Source organism: Stegodyphus dumicola, chromosome 9 (assembly GCF_044657685.1).
Source record: "Stegodyphus dumicola isolate Sdum_Otavi_A_Nest chromosome 9, ASM4465768v1".
NCBI lineage: Eukaryota > Metazoa > Arthropoda > Arachnida > Araneae > Eresidae > Stegodyphus > Stegodyphus dumicola.
In genome coordinates this window covers 103,166,420-103,188,444 of record NC_140776.1, presented here as the reverse complement: position 1 = coordinate 103,188,444, position 22,025 = coordinate 103,166,420, and the positions used below count along the sequence as shown (strand labels likewise).

Genomic DNA, 22,025 nt, shown 5'->3' with positions numbered 1-22,025 from the left:
GAAAAAGAAGTTCGCATATTTCTCTCTCTCTCTATATTCATATGGAAGAAGAATCTCGCATGTTTCTCGCATTGCGGTCGCTTGCGCCGGGGTCAAAAATTCGAAAAGTGGGGTAGGGTACATTTAAACAGCGCGCGAAATCTAGCGTAAGCCGATTTTCTTATCTTCCTCGCCTCAAAGCCTGTCGGGTGTCTGTAAAGTAAAATGGCCACCACGTCCTTTTTCTGTGACGTAGCAGAGCAATGGCGCAGAAGTGTGTATTTCGGCTGCTTGACGTCCACTGTGCCTGCACTTAAAATTTCTCAGTTAGCCTCAAAATTACTGGTACCCGTAAGAAAAACCCGTATAGATTTATAGAAAGAATGCCCATGCGAAACGCACCGGAGTTCTCTCTGTAAAATTCAGTTTACACTTTTCTGATTTTTTTTTTTTTTTTTTTTTTTTAAGTGGGAAACTACTTTCTCAGAGACCTCATTTGCTTCTTTTTCCATGCACTGGGAAAAGATTCTTCCACTGGAGGGGGGAAGGAATGCTTTACGCTCCTCTCAAAGACTATCAAACTGGCAATCTGAGACAGAATTACAAAGCCCCTTTGGTACTCTCTTCTCATTGAACAGAGACAAAATGTTCAAAAAATGCCCCTTCCACACTCGTGAAGCAAGAAAGCACACTTTCGAATTCTATTTTCTTCTCCGTAATTCAGGGGAAATCTTCGCTGACAGGAGAGGACAGTGAAAGGGTTAAGTACAGATATCCCCCACGTAGAGTGTTGACACTGCTCTTGGGGGGCGAAAGAGAGAGAGAGAGGGGGAAAAAAATGCTTACGCAGGCTTTGTACAGACACCACGAAACAGTGTTCGAATCCTGGCGAGGGCACTGCACAATTACAAAGATTTTTATCTCTTTTTCATCCAGTTACTTAGCGAAAAACCAAAGACTACAGCAGGCTTCAACTAAAATCCCGTCTGCAGAAGCCCACCGAAAACATCGCAGGTCTGGAGCGACAACTAATCAATACCAGGGTTCAGTACACCCTTCCTGCTTTGCTTGTTAATAATTATTGTTGTCATATTTCCACATTCTTTTTTACAACTCACTCCATGCATGTTCCACAGGATTTAAGTCTAAAGAATATTGGAGAGATCTCAGAAGGGGAGAACAAAAGTCGAATTGGGGGTGCACGAAAAATTCTCTTCAGAATTCATTTGGAGGGTTTGAAACTGCATTATGCAAATGTTGTCCCCTGAAAACAACTGGCTGCTCGTCGTTCCTCATGTGGTCTCCTTCAAGAACGTTGGGATCAAGCCTCCACAGGGAGACGGGTGGGGGTTTAGCCAAGCTGGCTGCCCCGTCTTGGTTAAAAGAGGTTGTTTATGCACGATGAAAAATATGCAATGCCTTTGCTGAGAATCGAACCACGACAACAATGATGAATTTAACATCGCAAGAGGAATATGTGTTCAGTTATGCAAGGGACATGCTCTTGACCACGGTCTTCCTTCACCGAACCAAATCCGACAAAATTGTTCTCCGAAGAAGCACATCGAAATTGGACCATAAATATGTTCGTGAATACAATGCTGGGCTGGTAAGGACTCTTACCAAATTTTTCTACCTTATTTAAAAATTTGTTTCTTCGATTCCGAAAAAGATCATATTCTGCAGTTTTAGAAAATAGGCGAGGAAAACTTATAAACTACTATAAATCTATTACAGAATCACAGGCGGATAAATTTTTGGTATTTTCTGATTATCTGGACCTCTCCAATATCAGCATGTCATAAAATTGCCATGTTTTAGCCATATTTTCAAGTATACATGCAGCCAACAGCCAACTAATGCATTTGCATACAAATGGTAGTTGCATATGGATTTATATGCTATATATTTAACTGTTTCACTTGTACTGGCTGTTAAAGATGTAAATTTTGGCTGTATAGATTGTTTTTTTTTTTTTTTCTTGTAAAATTCCTTGCTTCTTAGAAAGTGTCCTTTTTATTATTATTTGTGAGCAATACAGTACCTAAAATCTGTAAAGATGCCAAACAAAAATTTTTTGTCCATTCTCAAAGCCACAAATAATTTTGCAAATTTTTGTAAAGATGTGGATAATCAGAAAGTGCCAAATTTTTTCTAATGAATTCTAATAAAATATATATTTTAAGTTAGTTATTTCCATAAACAAAGACTAAAACTGAAGTACAGTACAAAATCCGAAAATTCGATATTGGGAATGATCTAATAATTGCATCTCCTGACTATCAACACAAAATAAATTAACAAATATAAGTAAATAAAATAAATTAATTAAAAAAAAGTCCTTATGAAGTGTAGGAACGGAAACTATAATGCTGAAGAAAAGAAAGCACATGTGCCATAAATGTGATTAATTGAGATTTCTGCACATTACTATCTAACATTTGCTAGCTAGGGAGTCACATCGCGTGGCCAGTGACAATAATTGATGTTGTATTGATGTTGGACACAAACAGACTTTTGTCCCTTGGTTGGTTGGGGGGTTGCCATTTTACTGTTTGAGCTAAACAATGAGCAAAGCAGCAATATTACTATGCCTACATGTCATCGTACTAGATACAGTCAAAAGTCGTTAATCGGGATGCCCGTTAATCGGGATGCCCATAAACCGCAATGATCTATAATCCGGACCTCAAAGTTAAAAACTTTCTGCGCATGCGTCAACGCAAAATGCGTTCACACATGCGCATATGCGTTAACGCATTCGCGTAATACCTTTATACATGTGCATATGTGTGTACGCATGCGCATAGTATGTTTACGCATGCATGTTTAATGTATAACGGATGGTATAAGCTAAGCTAAAATTATCTATTTCAGTTAATGTTGCAGATTGCATTATTCCTTAATCTTCGAATTGGATTCAGCTTATTATTTTTTGTAGACTATTAGAGCAATTTTATAAAAGTAAGCTTGAACTTTCGATTATGTCAAATAGAACTTCCGATGCTGGATACTGCCAAAGGATCTACAAAGTGAAAGCATGTTTCGATGTCCATCAAACAAAAAGTGGAATTGCTGCAAAAAATGGATAAATGCATATCCTTTGTTTCTCTAACCATTCCAAAATCTGTTTATCAATTTCACGTGGCTCTGAGGGGGGGGGACGCGGTGCACAATGAACTGGAAGTTGATCTGTCAGCACTATTCTTATCTTCAGGGCAGATATTTTTATTTTATTCGGCTTATAGTTCATTACTAAATGTAGTATTTCATCTCAATGTACTCTGTCTTTGATATGATTTAAAAAAATTCCTCTTCATTATAAATATCACGAACACACATCAAATAGTTTTCTGGTTGCAATTTTCTAATTTCGACTATGCGTAATGTATGCTTTACGCATGCGTGCATTGAAAGAAATGTTTAATAAAGTAAACAAATAAATATTAACCTTTTTTTTTTTTGGTAAATTTTGATACCATTTAGATCATAATTGTTCTTTATTTCTTAAATTACGGTTTCAAATTTTTAATTTTAGAATTTCTGCACGTCATCTTACCAGATTTAAACTGATGATCTATAATCCGGAAAAACTGTATAATCTGGAATCGCCGAAGTCCCAACGAGTCCGGATTAAAGACTTTTGACTGTATAAACTGATGATCTGAAATCCAGAAACTTTCCAAAATCCAGAATTGCTTAAGTCCATATCTCAGAATTTGTACTGTATATACTTTAAAAATATTTTATTGACAATTCTTTAAAAGCAAGATCACAGTTAAAAGAGATAAGTGACATATTTAATATTTAATTAATGATGATCAAGAGTCATCAATGTTAACTGAGATCTGTTCAATTAGTTTTTATTTAGGAATGTACTTGGATTTTTATAAATAAATATCTTTTCACCCGAAATTTCAAGTTAGCATATGTATCTTTCTATAGAGAATTTTTTAAATAGAAAAAATAAAAAAATATCTTGATTGTTTTGTTTCAATAACTGTGATATGCAAACTAAATAGTTTCTTCAATTATTTTTAGCTGTGCATAAGCTGCATATAATTAAGTTTTATCTGAGCTCTTAGTTAATAATATTTTCTTTATTAATAGTTGACTGAATCATGTGTAAGTGTGCTTGTGACAGCATTTAATGAAAATATTTTAGCAGAATGTCTACCAATGGTCAAGAATAATGAAATAGAAAGTAAGTCTACTTCGATAAACTCACTGCATAGAATAAGTATTTTAATTTCTAGTAGATGGGTCTGGCTAATAATTTAAGTTTGTTGTAAATATATTTTTAGCAGTAAATAAATAAATTACTTAATTTTTTATTACTTTGTGTCAACTTTTATTTATTTGTCAAAGTAGAATTGTTTAATCTTTAACTTTATAGAACAAAAATGTTGAGATATACAGTCAATCACAAAAAAATATATATATATATATGCACTCAGAAGAAATTGAGCCATAGGCATGAAACTTGGCAGGAATGTGGTCAAGAGATATACAAATGATTTAAATTTCAACGGCAATGAGACATGGGTAAGTGTGCTGTGGGCATATGAGGTGTACAGTTGGAAGAGTTTTGAAGCATGACTACTTGTGCCATAGGGCTATTTGAACGAATCTCTAAACTTGGATTGATGGTATTGTGACTATAGATGCCTCTGAGATGTAACCGACAGCAGTACAAATAGTTGTCTTACTTTGAGAAGGGGCGTATAGTAGGCCTCAGAGAAGCAGGTTGGTCAAACATGCATATTGGCCACCATCTCGGGCAGAGCGATATGGTAGTTGCTCAGTGTTGAGGACTATGAATAACAGAAGGGATAGATAGAGTCAGGACATTCCAGGTACACGAATGAATGTGAGGATCGTGCACTCATAAGAGTGGCCACTTCCGCACCAACAACGTCACTACTAACGATTCGATGCCATTTACGACCTTTCAGGCATCCAGTGGTATCAAGAAAAACCATTCAGAGATGACTGGCCAATGCTGGTATATGCTGCCGATGTCCATTAAGATGCCTATCGCTGACCCCACATTATAGACAGTGTCAGTTGGATTTTTGGCTGAACTCAGGCAAGCTGGAGTGTGACTGACTGGAGGCATGTGATCTTCAGCGATAAATCTCGATTCAGTCTCGGTGTTGATGATCAATGCACATACGTGTGGAGGCGGCCAGACCAGTGGTCTGATCCATGATTTGTTGTCAAGCAGCATATGGCTATTACACAAGGTGTTACAATATGGGGAGTGATTTGCTGGGACACACAATCACCTCTAGTTGTCCTTCAAGGCAATATCAGCAAGACAACATTCATCTATATACTGTGTGATTCTCCCAACAATGCCTTCATGGATATGACATACTCCCATGTCCTGCCAGATCACCAGACCTCTCACCAACAGATCACATTTGAGATATGCTTGAAAGGCAACTGCAGCCGTCCTAAGATATTGGTGATTAAACTGCCCACTTTCAAAGATTATGCCATGATCTTCCACATGTATCATAGGTAACCTACTTGATTTGAGTCCATGCCGTGTTTTGGCTTGTATAGCTGCTAGAGGTGCTCTACTGATTTGTAGCCTTTTTCATGCCAATCAAATGATCTTTTGTTCTGAATTTGTAATCACATGTTTATCTCTTCATACAGTACAGACATGTTACGTTTTATGATAGTAGTTCATTTCCTTCTGGGTGCATACATTTCTTTGTGACAAAATTTATTTTGTATTCTTTGCATTTGATTGCTTATTCTATATTTTAATCTGTAAAAATGGTGTTTTAGAGCTGCAGTTGGTTTTCAAATTGATGGATAGAGTTCCAGATGGTATTAACCCTATGTTAAAATACTTAGAACAACACATTGTTAGTGAAAGTTTAGCTGACTTGATGGCTTCTGCAGATATTATTACTCAGGTACATGCATTATCGTGTATTTACATAATATATCATTTTTGAATCCTGTTTATAAGTTATTTAAAATGAAATCTGATTTATAATTTAAATCTTGAGTTAATTGCTAGATGACCTAGAAACTTAATGTGTGAAATTCTTTTCCACAGTTTCATTTTAGATTAGTTAATTCAGTACTTTCTTGTTGTTAGAGAGCCCCAAATTGAGTCTCTAATCAAGATATCTTGCCTAAATCTCCCCATGTATTCTTATGCTGCACTACATGTTACTTTTTTGCTCTCGCCTCATGTTCTTATATTAGTATTGTGTTTCATTTTTGTTAAAGGTTTCAAATATTTGTAAATATGCAGTTGTATAGCCACATAGGATGATACACGATTACGTGTAACCATTATTCTTTATCTGTCGTATAATGTACAAGTGCCATTATCAGTATTTCATTTCTATTAATGTGTAAGTGTTTAAGTGTATCATTTGTATTAATATATGTGTCATTGTCAGAATATCATTGCTATTAATGTATAAGTGTTTATGTATTTCATTTCTAGTAGTTTATGTATAGTCATGCAGGACAATACACAATTACGTGTAATCATTATCTGTTATCTCCGGCATTAATGTGCAAGTAACATTATCAGTGTATCATTTCTTTTAATGTATACGTGTTTATTGTCGCCTAACTCATTTACCACTTAAGCTGATGTATATGTGTATCCAATGTACCTATGTATGTAATTTTTATTTATTGAATGTTGAAGCATATATGCAAACACCCTTGTCTGGCCACGTCAAAATCTCATATTCTTCATTATTAAATTTCCAAAGCAGCCCTGGCGGGATGCTGCGAGGGTTGTGTTGCTCTAGATAGGTGTGGGTACCGGACAACACCTGATTTGTCATACAAAGCCGTCCGAGTATCCAGCCCTGCATTCATCTGTCACCTGTAATATGCAATTAACAGTCTTTGATTTGCCGAATAAAGAGATGGATGCAATAACATTTTTTCAAATAAGAGGTCTTTTATTGGGCAAGCGAGTATGCGAAAATGGCCACAATATGAAACTATATGTTAATGACAAAATGAGGTGCAGTATTAAAAATCATATTAGAAAGAAGGTTGTCCGTGTTAGAAATTGGTTCAGTGGTTCAAGAATATCATTCATCTTTGCTGTTAGATTTATGTATTGAGCAGAGGAGTTGACATCAATAAAATGATGTGACAAACAGCTTAATATGTGTGAAAATGTTACAGATATTGAGAGATAACTATATTGCAGAAATGCGTTCCTCTGCATCTGATGCAAAGATTCATTGAGGAATAGGCAGTCCCAATAAAACAGTTAAAATCGATGAAATTTTGTTTGTCTGACATAAGAACAACTATGGCTGACTACTTCTGCAACAGCTGATTTTTAGAGGATTATGCTGGGAAGATGTTGAGTGCTTCTCATCCAGATCTTGAATAGAGATGCAAGTGTACTTATGGAGAAAATTGTTAAACATGTGCAAGTTGGATCAATGATCTACTCAGACTGCTGGAAGGGACATAAAACGGAGCAACTTGAAGAAACTGGTTACAGTCCCTCTACTGTGAACGATGTGTACAATTTTGTAGATCCAAAAATGGGTGTTCACCAGGGCTGTGGAATCTGAGTCATGGAGTCGGAATCGGAGTTGGGCAGATTTGGAGGTATAAGAAGTCAGAGCTGGAGTTGCTAAAAACAGGTCGACTCCGACTCCAGTTTTTGTTGGACAGTTTTAATTTGAAATAAAATTAAAGTGAATTAAAAAGAAACATTAATGACAAACTGAGTTATTATTTTTATTTACATTAATAAATAGTTATTTTCTATTCTATTGGCATATTAATAAAAAATATAAGGAAGATGGATGTGATATATTTGCCATTAGTGATTAAACTGATTCATTTAGTTACAAATCTCACTGGTAAATTTAAGTAAGCAGCAGTAACAGCAAGAACTCCCAAAATTGATGCCATTCTCAGGAAGCGAGCAAGAAAAGGACCAATTATTGATCAAGCAGCGCAATGAGGAAGTACATATTTGATGATGTAGGGGTTGTTAGAATTAAGAACTTTTTTAGAAGATGTAGATAACCCTAATGTTTCATTATCAGAAAGACTGGAATGATCTTTCCAGAATTGGAAACTCTTCTTTCTACACCGTATAGAGCCACAAAAAAAAAAAAAAAAAAAAAAAAAAAAAAAATACTGCAATATGAAAAATTTAGGAGGCGAGAATGGAAGAATGTGGTGTTTTTTTCTTTCTGAAATTGAGGGTTTATTGCAGAAGGAATCATTTCATTAATGAAGAAATGAGAAACTAGTTTGCTAGACAATAAGATCTTCCTGGATTCAATTTATGTAGATCCAAAACACGAATTTTGTTGGATGATGACAAATTAAGAAGGCAAAGAAAGTCATCTATGAACTTTCAATAAGAATGAAATTATTTTCAGAACAATTGGAGTATTCAAATCAGGACAGTCAAACTGCAGACATTGCAACTGAGTCTCTATCATCCTCTTTCAATGATGAATAAGATATTGAGAGATATTTTTGGATAATATTGTAAAGGCTAAGGCAAAGCGAATGAAAATAAAGAAACCGAGAACCTTTAGATATAAAAATGAAAAAATACAAACAAGATTTCTACACAGCCTTTGAAGAAATAGAGAAATATAATTGCTTTTGCAAAACACTTATAAAAATCTATCCTGAAAAGTATCTCTAATAGTAACAGCTCTTTCTCCTACTCATGTCGAAAGACTCTTCTCAGCTCTGAAGTTTATCAAATCGGATCTACAGTCCTCCAACAAAGAAGATCTTGCTAAAGCTATACTGTTCCTTAGAAATAACTAATGCCAGTTTTTCCATTTCATAATAAATAATTAATATAAATAATTTGCTACGCCATCAATTTTTTTCTGGAGCATCTATTACTTTTATATTAAAAAATAAGCTATATCCCATGTGTATATGTTTTATATATATATATATATGTAAATATGTAATGATTTCAAAAGCGTCGATGAAAGCAGTGGAACTCTCTACAGCTTACAATACTGCGTAGATGACCGAGAAGACTGCAGTGGCTTGTAGGTGGCAGAGTGGAAAGCATGATGATGCAATTTAGCACAACATATCTTGAAAAATCACAATCTTTATTTTTTCCATGCATATCAAATAATCCTTTTTCAGACAAGATATTTCTTAATAATATTTGAATAGAATAACTCCCATTTTGAAGTACGACATCATCTTAAGCAAGTAAGCGGCAGCAGCATGGATGAAAAGCGTCTTACCAGCAGGAGAGCTAACGCGGAAAAGGGAAAAGTTATAGTACTTTCATAGGAAGAAGGCTGGGAGTGGGAAAGTTTCAGTTCACAGTTTTGGTTTAGAATTAATTTGATTGGACAAGAGGCATCTGCATTAAAACGTTACATAAGATAGAAAAGTCTGGAACCTGTGAGAAGAGATGAATTTAGGGGCAGATTACCAAATTTAGAATGTTAATTTTGAGGTTGTCAATTATTTTTTTGAAACAGCTATCATATTTTGTTATGTCTTACATATCCCCCCCCCTTCAAAAGAAAAGAGTTGTGTGAGCAGAGTGGAAGAAAAAGCATTAGAGCAGCAAAATGTAGTTATAATTGTGAAAATATAAAACATATTTACTTTTTTTAAACAAAAAATTATTGCCATAAAACTTTGACCGATATTTTGAATCAATTTTGACATTTCACTGAATGTCATAAAATTTTGAATTCAATAATAATTTTAGACGCTGTACTCTTTTAAAACAAATTCACATTTTTTAGTGTTCTGAGATAAGAATGTCCAATGAAATTTTGTAAAGTTCTTGAAAGTTCCACATGGTAAAAGTTCAAATTTTTTCACAAACTAAATGTTCAAATAAAATTCTTTCAAATTTTTGTTGATGAAAATATTTCTATTATATTACAAATTAAGATGCCAATTTTCATATTATTTAATTTTTTTTTCAACAAAGGCATTTTAAAATATAAAAATTTAAAAAATGTAAAATATTTTCTAATCAAAGCTTACTATTATGAAAACATACTCAGCGAAAAAAATGCATCATATTTGTGGACTATCTGGCATTGAGAGGTTTTACCAGATATTTTCATTCTATTCGAACTCTTTTTATGAAAAGGACTTTCAAAAAACAAAATGGACATTTTAACAAAATTGAGGACTTTTGTAATTATAACTTATTTATTTATCAGTATTCCATATTTATTATGTTATAGTTTTAAAATTAGTCATATATTGTATATGTATTTATAACTCATAGTTTTAATGTTCAAAATTTCATATGCTATAAAGTCCAAATTTTATATGAGAAAGTCATAAACTATGATAGGCCATAGTTAAAGCTTGTACGCTATGTCCTGGATGTTTTCATGTCTTTTCTCATACTTTTGCTTTACTCCTGTACTAATGCTTTTCTCACCAAGGCCTCTCCTTTTGACGGACGGGGGGGGGGGGGGGGAGATGTAAAATATAAAAAGAAATACGATGGCTTTGCTCTTTGCGAACCAGCAACCTTTAATTAATTTTCTGCAATTCAGGATCTTCCCCTAGACCAGTACCTTCTAGAACATTCGCGCCTATTGCATAACCTCCTCATATAAATGCTGCGTCATAAGTCTTTCTACATTTTTCTAGAAGCTACTCTGTTACATAACCTTTCATATAAATGCTGCGTCATAAGTTCTCCTACACAGATGCCTTCTCGCCTTCATTCTGCTAATGCCTCCGCTATGCTCTTCTTTCTTTGTTAGAACGTTATAAGTCAGTCGTATCTAATAATTCAATTACTGAATAAGTATTTGAGTAACTTCATCTGGAAAAAATCATCTGCTTTAAAATAAAATAAAGATGTGCTGTTAAAAGTGAAAAGTCCTGAGTCGTCATTTTTCTCCGTGTTGCAATCATCCCAGCTTCGTCAACCATCTGCCAAAACGTGAAATGGAATAGCCTCACCATTCACCCACGATGTGTGGGAATAACTGAAAACATTACACATGCACATATATATATATATATATATATGAGGGAATCGGAGTCTTTAAAATTTCAGGAATCAGAATTCGTCATTTTCCCTACCGATTCCACATTCTAGATGTGGATAGAATGGGGTGTTTAGCCAAGTGGCGTAGTGGTAAACAACAGGCCATGGCTCAACATCACCTCAAATCATATCTTTCAGAATTTCTGTGGAGGCAAAAATTATGTTTTTGAGGAATCAATTAAAAGCAGTTTCAGAAAAATGGCCTTGCCATAATGATTGTTAAAACTATTCTTAGGCAACAAGATTTGAGTATTATTGTTATTGTATATTGTGTGATTTATTTATATCTTTGTGTCTCACTAGCTGGTGAGATATCTTGTTGATTGGCGATTCTTAGTCTTGGGGGCCACTATAATAAGGAAGTACCATTAATTCTTTACTTTGACTGTATTATATTTGATAGATTTTTTTTGGTAATATATATCTAATTAAACATGCTAGAAGTATTTTAATTAATGCTTAAGTGTTTTTAAAACATTTTCTTTGTAATAAGAATTTTTTAAGTTAATTAGAAATAGGCGAGAAGTTAAAATTTTTTTAAAAAGAATAATAATACCAGATTGATATGTCATTTTTATAGAAAGTGTCTTCTGGTAAAAAAGATGTCTTTTGAAACCAAATATATTATTTTATAAGGAAAGACATTATTTAATTCTTTCTAAATGTGTTTTTGGTAGAAGTTTAAATGATTTCCAGCTATTAAGTTGGCATGATTTCTTTCCCTTCTTTCTGTAGTATGCAAATGTTTGCAAGTTCCCGAACATTTAAAAAATATATGTTTTAGGTATTTATTGTACTGCACAGTCACGTGATAGTTTTAGATGCATATTTTATAAATTTTTTGGTAATTGGATCATTTCTTAACATTTTTTACTTCTTTGTACAAAGTAAAGGAAGCTTTGTAATAGAAACATTTCCGGATATATTTCAATGAAAATATCCATTTTACCTCTCTCGAATCCATTTGAATGGTTTTTTTTCCCTCCTCCTCAATGATATCTGTGCATATGGCCTGAATAAAGGAATTTCTTTCCGAAATGGATTCAGAAGGAATTTTTGTTCCATGACATCTGTACATACATATGTATGTGTCTCGCTTACCTCAAAAACAATTAGCTGTAGAACAGAGAAATTTTGTACATGGGAGTGCTATAACATCTAATTGTGCAACTCCTTTTTTTGTTGCAATCAGCTGCACCAATTATATATAAAAATTATTAAAGACAATTATGAAATTATTAAAGACAGAACTTTAAAGCATTTAATGAATCTTGGCACCAAATTTCAACCCACTTTTAAAGTAAGCAAAAAATTCAGCATCCAGTAATTTGGAAAAAATCTAGAAAGTTCCATAGTCTTCTCCAGCTACAAAACTAACTTACCTACTACAACTTATCTAGAATAGAAAGAAGCAATGCTCCATGACTTCAAAAAGCATACCAAAGAACACATAATAAATGAGATTTAGACAAGAAAGTTAAAATATTGAAGAATTTTTTTACCATTGCGAAAATTGGCAAAGCCAGTAACAACTTTAGTATTATTTAAAAGGTTTTCTACCATAATCTGATTATAGAAGAACTCCATGCCGCAGTAACTATGGCGAATATTCTGCAAAGACGTTTCACTGCAATTCATTGAAGACTTAAAATAACCACCAGTATATTTTACAATAGATTCTCCAACCTTTATGCATTGCTCAAATTTCACAAAATGCCAGATTTCAATTTATAGCTAACAAGACCAGAAATTACATGAAAGAAATAGAAAACCGTTTTGCTAAAATACTTAACAGTTCTCTACTTTAATTAAGACACACAGATGCAAGATCACAATTTCACTTGGATAATAAGTAATAACACACAGATACTAGAAATGCTTCTCACTATTAAAATTAAAATTATTTTCCGTTAATGATTTTGAGAATTTATACATGGCTGTTCCGTTGCAAGAAGTATTTGACAGTCTTTTAACTCTACCAGATTTATTTCCACAAATTATTACGGTTATTTCCAAGGAAGAATGGCAGCTGTATTTAGAAAGTATTCTTTTTAATAATTACATTGCTTTTAATAATGCTTTTTTTAAGCAAATCAACAGTATCCTAATGGGGATAAGATCTAGTTCAGTGATCTATAATGTGTACCTTTTCACCAAGGAATTTCATTTTCAACAACAGTTATCTCAAGTACAAAGTTCATATTACTAAAGCATATACAAATACATGGATGATATTATTGCAATCAATAACTTCAATAAAATAGAATTCGATCACATTTATCCTTCATGTTTGAAACTCAATAAAACTAACTTTCAACAAGGAGATATTAATTAACTTGATTAGCAAATTATCAACTTTAAAGATATCAAAATTTATGACAAGAAGAAATTTTGATTTTCCTACTGTTAAACTAATCTATTGACACTCCAGTATCTCCAGAAGAGTAATTTTAAATACCATACATACTCAGCTCCTTAGAATAAAAAGTATTTGTAACAAAGTCGAATACTTACAAGAAGAAATAAATTATTTAGTCAAAATTCTCTTTGAGAATAAAACACCTCTATTCAAAATTTCTATAACCCTGAAGAAAGCTGCTATTAACTACTTTTAAAAAAATTTTTCATTTATAGTGATATGATATTTATTAATTAAGACACAATAACACGCTGAACAAATACTAATTCAGAAGCCAAACAACAAATATCAGCGTTATATTTTGAAAATTTTCACAGGACTAGTTTCGATAGTTTTACCGAACCACCATCCTCAGCTGCAAAACCTCAAATGAACAAGATAGGAAATAATGATTAGATAAGATAAGAAAGCCTAAACAAGAATAAGCAAGTGGTGCCATCTGTTGATGAAACCAGAACTAAAACATAATTTCTTTAAACGCTGAAGGCAAAGATGGATTGGAATTAGAATCGTTAACTAGAACAGAAAAATTCTTGTCCAGGCTTTCTTATCTAATCATTATTTCATATCTTGTTCATTTGCGGTTTTGCAGCTAGTCCTGTGAAAATTTTGAAAATATAATGCTGATTTTTGTTGTTTGACTTCTGAATTAGTATTTGTTCGGCGTGTTATTGTGTCTTAATTATAGAAGTCCCAAACAGGCTTATTTTGTGCATTCTTTTTTCCACGTGGTTTTTGTTGTGTTGCGTTTGTATGTGTTTCCGAGCCCAAAACGGCTTATTTTTTGCTTCCTTTTTTGCACATGGTGTGGCCGCCATTTTGTGATTGAATGGGTTTCGGTAAGTACTTTTTTTGCAATTTTCTAGTTCTGTTTATGTTTCGCATATTTGGATATTGTGCTTTGCTTGTCTGATTTCATGCATTTTGGTTACAAGCGTTTTGTTTTCTATTCGTTTCAGTGAAAGTTTTTTCTGCTGTTTTGTATGTGCTTTATTATTATTTAGTTTGATTTTCTGCATTGTTTATCATGCCTTCATCCATTAATCGTTTCACTAAATTACACCTGAAGCAGCAAAAATTCCTGAATCATCTTGACTTTTTACTTAAATGTAAATGTAAAAAATTGATCTCCAATTTTATTCAAATCAAATCTAATCAAAAACCTTCCAGTCGCGTTTCAAGAATTCTGTTAAATTTCAAGCTTGCCTTACTTCGGTCCATCATAAGGGATACACGTCAACAGTTGTCCAAAATTGAACATGAACTCTATAAGCTTCATCTGGAACTCCCTAATTCATATCCAAAATTCACTGCCCTTGAACAAAAGTCTTGGTCTAGAACGGAGAATGCAGTTAACCGTCATAAAAACACCCTTGCAGTTATATTCGAAAAACTTTTTTTACAGTCTTCCAGTAGTTCAAAAAAATCTTCCCATTGTAAACATCAAGCCAATAGTTAATATTTCTAATGTTAGTCTTTCAGAAGAACAAGAGAGAAGTCTAAAATATAATTTTAACTTCTCACAAACCTGTAAACTCTCGATTCGAAAGATTTTGGCTCCTATCGAAAAAACTTTCAAGTTCAGTAAAGTTTCAGATTCACAGAAAGAAATGATTAGGCATCTTATCGCTCATAATGTGAAATTCAATAATAAACCTTTGAAACCAAATCTAACTGTGAGAGAAAGAGCTACAATGCGCGAAATTCATTCTAACCCGTATATTATCATTTCAGAGGCATGCAAAGGTGGCCAGATAGCTGTCATGGATAAGAACACTTACATTGATGGTGTCACTAAACTCTTAAACGAAGGACCATATAATCCGATCCCTAAAGATCCTTCACCTTCGGACCTGTCAAAAATGAAAACTGCAATCAAATTTTCACGAATCATTTCAAGCAACTTAAAACATTCGCTTATCTCATCTGTTGCGAATTTTGCCAGATTATATGCTCTTCCCAAAATTCATAAAAGTGGTATTCCTTTCTGCCCTATTGTATCAAACTCAGGTACTGCCTCATATCCATTAGCTAAATATTTAGTTTCTAGATTTTCAACTCTATTAGACAATAACATTTACACAATAAAAAATTCAATAGAGTTTGTAAAAAAGGTTAAAACATTTCTCCTAGAAATTTACTCATGGTTTCTTTTGATGTAAAATCATTATTCACCAATGTTCCAGTGGAAGGTGCATTAAGATGTCTAGAAACCAGATTTCGTGAATTTCATTTGTCTTGCATCGAAATTGATGAGCTAATTTCTCTCACTCAACTCTGTTTGAAACAAACACATTTTGTTTTCCAAAATAAATATTACAAGCAAACTGAGGGATTAGCCATGGAAAGCCCCCTCACTCCCATCCTGGCTGATATCTACATGCATTATTAGGAATCAAAATTGTTTGAAACATTAAACTTCCCGGCATGGTTCCATTACGTAGACGATACTTTTACCCTGTTTGAAGGTAATAAAGATGATTTAAATAAAGTTCTTTCAACAATGAATTCTATTGATCTTGCTATTCAATTCACTTTTGAACTTGAGACTTGCAATTCTCTTCTGTTTCTCGACATTCTGGTCACACATAACACATCCAATTTTAGTACTACGGTTTACCGTAAACCTTCATCGGTTTCCCTTCTACCACACTTTAAATCATGTCATCCGACTAAACAAAAGTTAGCTTCATTTTATTCCTATGTTTTCCGTGCTCTTCAAGCTTGCTCCTCCAAACTATCCCTTGATAAAGAACTAAATTTTTTAAAAGCAATAGCTATTGACGGGCTTTTTACCCAACATTAGTAATCAAGCAGTTAAAAAATTCTCATCTCAACACACTAAAAGGCACACTCTTGTTTTAGGAGATTATAAAAATTCTGTTGTCATTCGCTTCTTTGCATCAATTAGCTATAAAGTTGCACATATTTTGTAGAAATTTAACTTTTGGGTTGTTTATTCTCCCATCAATAAAATTCCGAGTTCCATACTCCAAGACCCCATTCTGTATATGAATTCCTGGGGTATTTATAGGATTCCTTGCCAGTGTGGTATTACATTGGCCAAACTAAGAGAGCCTTAAAATTTCGTGTCAAGGAACATGAGTCATATGTTAGAAAAAAGGAAACACAGAAGTCTTCTGTTGCTCAACATTGTTGGTCCGAAAATCACACTTTCAATTTTTCTGCTGCCAAAATTATTCAAAAAACATCTTCCATTCGAGAAATGGATTTTCTAGAAGCATTTCACATTAAAAAAAAACCTTTCTGTTCTAGTTAATGATCCTAATTCCAATCCATCTTTGCCTTTGGCCTTTAAAGAAATTATGTTTTAGTTCTGGTTTCATCAACAGATGGCGCCACTTGCTTATTCTTGTCCAGGCTTTCTTATCATATCTAATCATTATTTCCTATCTTGTTCATTTGCGGTTTTGCAGCTGAGGATGGTGGTTCGGCAGAACCATCGAAACTAGTCCTGTGAAAATTTTGAAAATATAACGCTGATTTTTGTTGTTTGACTTCTGAATTGATATTTATTACTTAAATCCTAATCAGAGGTAATAGTTGGGTGGCTACGGTAAGAAATTTAATGTAAATATGTACAAAGATTTTGTTTCTTTTCCTTTTCAATTATTAATATTTTACTGGCAAATTTTCTTGCTTAAAATGGGGCTTTTTAGTTTCAGAAACATTTTGTACCCCAATTATATGAAGACTTTTATCTTTTTAAATATATTTTTTCTTTTCCTCAACTTTGAGCCAGTACTACTTTCACAATTTTAAGATTTTACAGAAGACAGCATTTTTAGAGTTTCTTAACGGTGCCACTTTGAACTTTGGTGGTCACCCTTCCCTGTGGTAGTAAATTTCACGACCGCACCCACATTTGACTTCCCCACAAACAGAGTTTAACAGGAGAGGTTTATTTGAACACACGTTTAAATACTTAGCTCTGCTGTTAGAGACTGAACCTCATTGCATACTTTTTCCAAGAACTACCATCTTTGGGTTCTTCAGAGCCACTCTGAATTCTACAAGAAACTCAGTTTGGTCATCTGAAGGATTAAGTAAATTTTCGTTTGAAGAATGTGATATGATTTCAATAAGTTTGCATTTTTTAAATTTTATATTTCATAGGTTCTTTCAATTTTATTTTTATTAGACTTTCAGTTTTTGTCGAAATGGGCTGTGCTTTGATTTTATTATTTAAGCAATCTTTATGAAGAGTTATTCGTTTTCTTGGAATTAAAAGTTTAGTTAAACATAATCAGGGAACACTCATTTTTAGAATATTGTTTAAATAACTATTTGTTTTAAAATACACTTACATTGTGATCTGTCTTTATATTTCAATTTGAATTTCAGATATACATATAATGATTTTAGCCCCCCTTTTTTTTGAATAATCATTTTACATTATGTAATGTTCAGATTCACTTTTTTTGGTTTAATATGAGTTTGTATGTATTATAAATTTCCTTCTTTTGTCGGTTTTTGATCTCAAATTTACCAGAAGAAGAAAACGCATTTTCGAAGCATATTAATTAACTTTTATGAAGCTTTTATTCATTTTCCCCTGATGAGTTCTGAATTAAAGTTTGAATAATGGGAGATTAATTTTTATGCTCTTGTATACACTGTTTTGCAAAAAAAAAAAAAAAAAAAAAAAAAAAAAAAAAAAAAAAAAAATTGAAGCACCATAAAGGAAGTGGTTGTTTTTGATAAAATTGAATATGTGTATGGCTCATACACAGATAATAAAAGGATTAAAAAATCAAGGTCATAATACTTGTTCACGGCTCACAATCACGCATTGAGTGTTCAAATTAGTAGCTAGTCAACTGTTTGAACCGCCCTGGCGGCAATGCATGCTTGAATTTGTTGAGGCAATGAGTGGTAGAGGCTCCTAATGTCATTCTGCGACACATTCTGCCAGGCATTCACCAGTTGTCGCTCCAGATATGCAATATTTTGTGGTGCCCGAATCTGGCGGCCTATCATGTCCCAGACATGCTCGATTGGTAAAAGGCCTGGTGACCTTGCTGGCCAAGGAAGAGTATCAGCTACGCAGAGACAGTCCAGAGATATGCGAGTGGTATGTAGCCTGGCATTATCTTGTTGGAAAATGGCCCCAGGACAACGGGCCATGAAGGGTAATGCAACCGGCCTCAGGATGGTATCAACATATCATTGAGCTGTTAAAGATGTACGGAGGATGACTAAAGATGACCTGCTTTCATAAGAAAGTCCCACACTCCAGACAACTCTGCCGATGTTGTGGGGTCAAAGGCAAACGTCTTAAAGGCCTCTGTGAGCGTAACCCTGCCTCAGACAAGGGCCATGAGATGGAGGGCGGTACCATGGAAGTTATAGACATGGCTGTAGTGCATTGAATGGTAGACAGTGATACCATTGGGGCAGTTTGAACCTGGTATCTTGCCTTGCATTTGTGATTCTTGTCCTTCCAGAGCCTTCATTTCGTCGGCAATTTCCTTGTAGCAAGCATTGCTGCCACCATCTTTGCACAGCAGTGTGTGTACGCTGCAGGTGGCTGCCTGTTGCTCGCTGTGACCACCCAACTTCATACAACCCTACAATGGGACCACATTTTAAGTCGTTTAGTTGTCTGTAAGATCTTCGAATCATCGTAATGGCATTTTTAGTTGCTTCTTGAAGGAATTACAAGGGCAGCAACAAAGAAAGATAAATTTTCCTCCTCTGTTACTGGTTTTATACTTTGCAAATTGCTCACTAGAAACGCAGGCTATGATCGCAATTCCTGTTCATTTGCCTTGAAACTTTGATCATTTGCATGTTCGATCAAGATGTTTTTGTATACCAAATTTCATCATGATTGCAAAAGTCTTTTTTGGTGCTTCGATTTTTTTTTTTTTTTTCCTTCAAAAGAGTGTATATTTTCCCTTTTTACATTTTTAGAATTCAAGTTTTATACTACTATGATAATTTTTTATTTTGAAATGTTTTGATTTTATGTTTAACCCCTTTAAAAGGATGCAGTTATTAATATTGTCCAGGATTCACCTTGCTTTGACTCCAATTTACTTTTAACTTTATTTTAAATATATATATATATATATATATATATATATATATGTGCCAGGTAAGACACCCTCTTACCTGGCTCAGTGATCTCTGCTTTTTATTCTTATATGTTGAGAAATTTTGCATTTTTTGCTTTAAAAGTGACTGAATAATGTTGTTATATTCTGGCTTATGCCCTTTAGTCAATGTGCATGCAATAGTTGTAGAATTATCAACAATTTAAAATTTAAGTGATGTTAAGCCTAATGAGGCTGCAATTCGTTTACATCTGAAGCTCTTAGTAGAATAGTGAATTAAATCAGTTGGTGCACCAACTTAAGTTTCTTTTTGTGCAGGAAGGCCAGTATTTAACTTTCAATTTTTGTATGCCGAAAATTTCTGTCCAATGGTCAAACTGCTTGTTTTGGCATAGAAACTCTAATTTTTATTGCAAAAATTGTTTTTTTAAACTGTATTTGGTACTTTAGGTTTTCTTGCATTTTACAATTTTAATGAAGATTTCTTGAGTTTTAATATATTTTTGCTATGCCATGAAATCAGAACTGAATTAATTGAATGTAAAATATATTTCTAATGAAATTTGAGGAAATGAGTTTAAGTGAAATGCAGCAAAAAATGTGTATAATTTAATAAGCCATACAAGGAAATCATTGTGGTGTTCACATCAGTTTTTTTCCTTATAAAGTTTTCTAATGATATCCTTAATTTCTTTTGGAGTGGTAAAATTTGGTATGTTCTTGGCAGTTATTTTAGTAAGCTTAATTTAGGAATTACATGATTTATCTTGTTGATGGTTAAAAAATTTACAAGATTCCAAAAGACAGCTGCAATGTAAAAAGTATAGGTTTTCTGGAAAATTTTGCAACATTTTGATGATTACAAAACACAAGAAAATTCATCGCATAAGCACAAATTTGTTCTATGACTTTTAGTTACTTATCTGGCAGCTGCAAAATATTTTTTTTAACGTCATTAGGTTTATTCATAAAGAAGTTAATGACTTCTGTTTTACAGTCAACGTAGACGGCTGTCCATAGAATTTTGAAGTGATCTGAAGGGATCAAAATCTAGTAAATATAGGATAATGTCATAAAGCCCTCCAGCTGTACTCCATGCCTTTGTCTGACATTCACCGAAATCTGGGGCCCACCTGGACAGTTGGTCAGTTCTTCATGCTTTGCTTCTATTGCTGCTATAAACTGCCATTTGGAATAAATTTTCAAAATTTATTATCTGATTTAGTGGCTATAGTTCATAGTATGCAATTCATTTGCAGACTCTTTTATGCAAAGCATTACTTTTTTGGGATGTGCCCTCTGTGAGTGTTGCTAAAGGAAGTTTGTTTGGTTTACCCTATGATCTTTTTTCTTCTTATAGTTATAGTATATTATACACTTCTTGTACACTTATGTACATTAATGAGTCATTTCAAAAAAGGAGCTTCTTTATTTCTTTTTAGCAAAGAATTACCTGCTAACTTGAGCAAGCGTATTCTTCTGTGATAAAGTATGGGGTACTCCTACGTTGCAGTGGATTTACATGCCTGATCTTCTTCAAATGATCTATACTTTTTGGAATATTTAGTCTGTCTATTAGTTCCTGAATTGTATCATGTAAACTTAAGCAATAGCTTCTTTTATAGGTCCTTGTTTACTGTGCATGGTTGTCCAGAGCATGCACCATGCCCGAAGCTGAAATTTCGGTTTTTAGGTGTTTCAAAGCAGCTTCAAACTGTGGGTTTAAAAACAGCATTTTTTCTACATACATCACAAATTTGACTAGCCATTAAAATAACTTTTTTTTTTTTTTTTTTTTTAAACTAAAAGAACATAATATGACAAAAATGAATTTTTAAGTTCTCAATTCTTAGCACTGTACTGAACAAAATTTATGCCAAAACAGACTCTAGAATTATACAGCGTGAGTGGAAGAGACTGTGTTTAAACATCTGTTTGAATCAAGGTCATTTTTTATCAGTGGTAACAAAATAATTACAAGAAAATACACTTCAGTTTGAAAATCGAGAGAAATTTACACACGATACAATAGTTTCTTATGATTTGAGACTATGAATTATGCCAAGCCACTTTAAAAAATTTAAAAGGTTATTTATTTTCTCAAGCAACTAGCATTGTGTTTATGCGTGGAAAAAAAAATCAGAATTATAGATCTTATTTGTGGAGGATATAAATTTTTAAAAGTATTTTGGTGTTTGAAACTGAACCATAAAATAAAGTTCATTTGTTATTATATAGCATCTGTTTTAAATTTCTGTTTATTTATTTACTATTATATTTCTGGTGTGTTTATTTTTACAGGACTTTGAAAAATATGTAGAACAATTATTAAAATTATTTGCAAGGTTTAGCAAGCTAGTCAAGGAAGCATTTAATGACGATCCTAGATTTTTAACATCAAGAGATAAGGTATTGCTCATATTTATGTTATAACTGAGAGATTTACCATATAGCATGTTCTAGTTAAAAATCAAATTTAACAGAAATATTTCAATGGGAA

At 33.3% G+C, this 22,025-nt stretch overlaps 1 protein-coding gene across 11 annotated transcripts in view; it reads left to right on the top strand.

Annotated features, from left to right (window-relative positions):
• The window catches only part of LOC118205983 (cullin-5-like), a 170,684-nt gene that overhangs the window by 108,325 nt on the left and 40,334 nt on the right, over positions 1–22,025 (top strand). For all 11 annotated transcript variants that reach the window (XM_085823827.1, XM_085823830.1, XM_085823829.1 and 8 more), the window contains 3 exons: positions 4,090–4,183; positions 5,782–5,912; positions 21,827–21,934. In XM_085823827.1, coding sequence (XP_085679953.1) covers positions 4,090–4,183; positions 5,782–5,912; positions 21,827–21,934 — 333 coding nt within the window. The remainder of the gene's footprint in view (positions 1–4,089; positions 4,184–5,781; positions 5,913–21,826; positions 21,935–22,025) is intronic.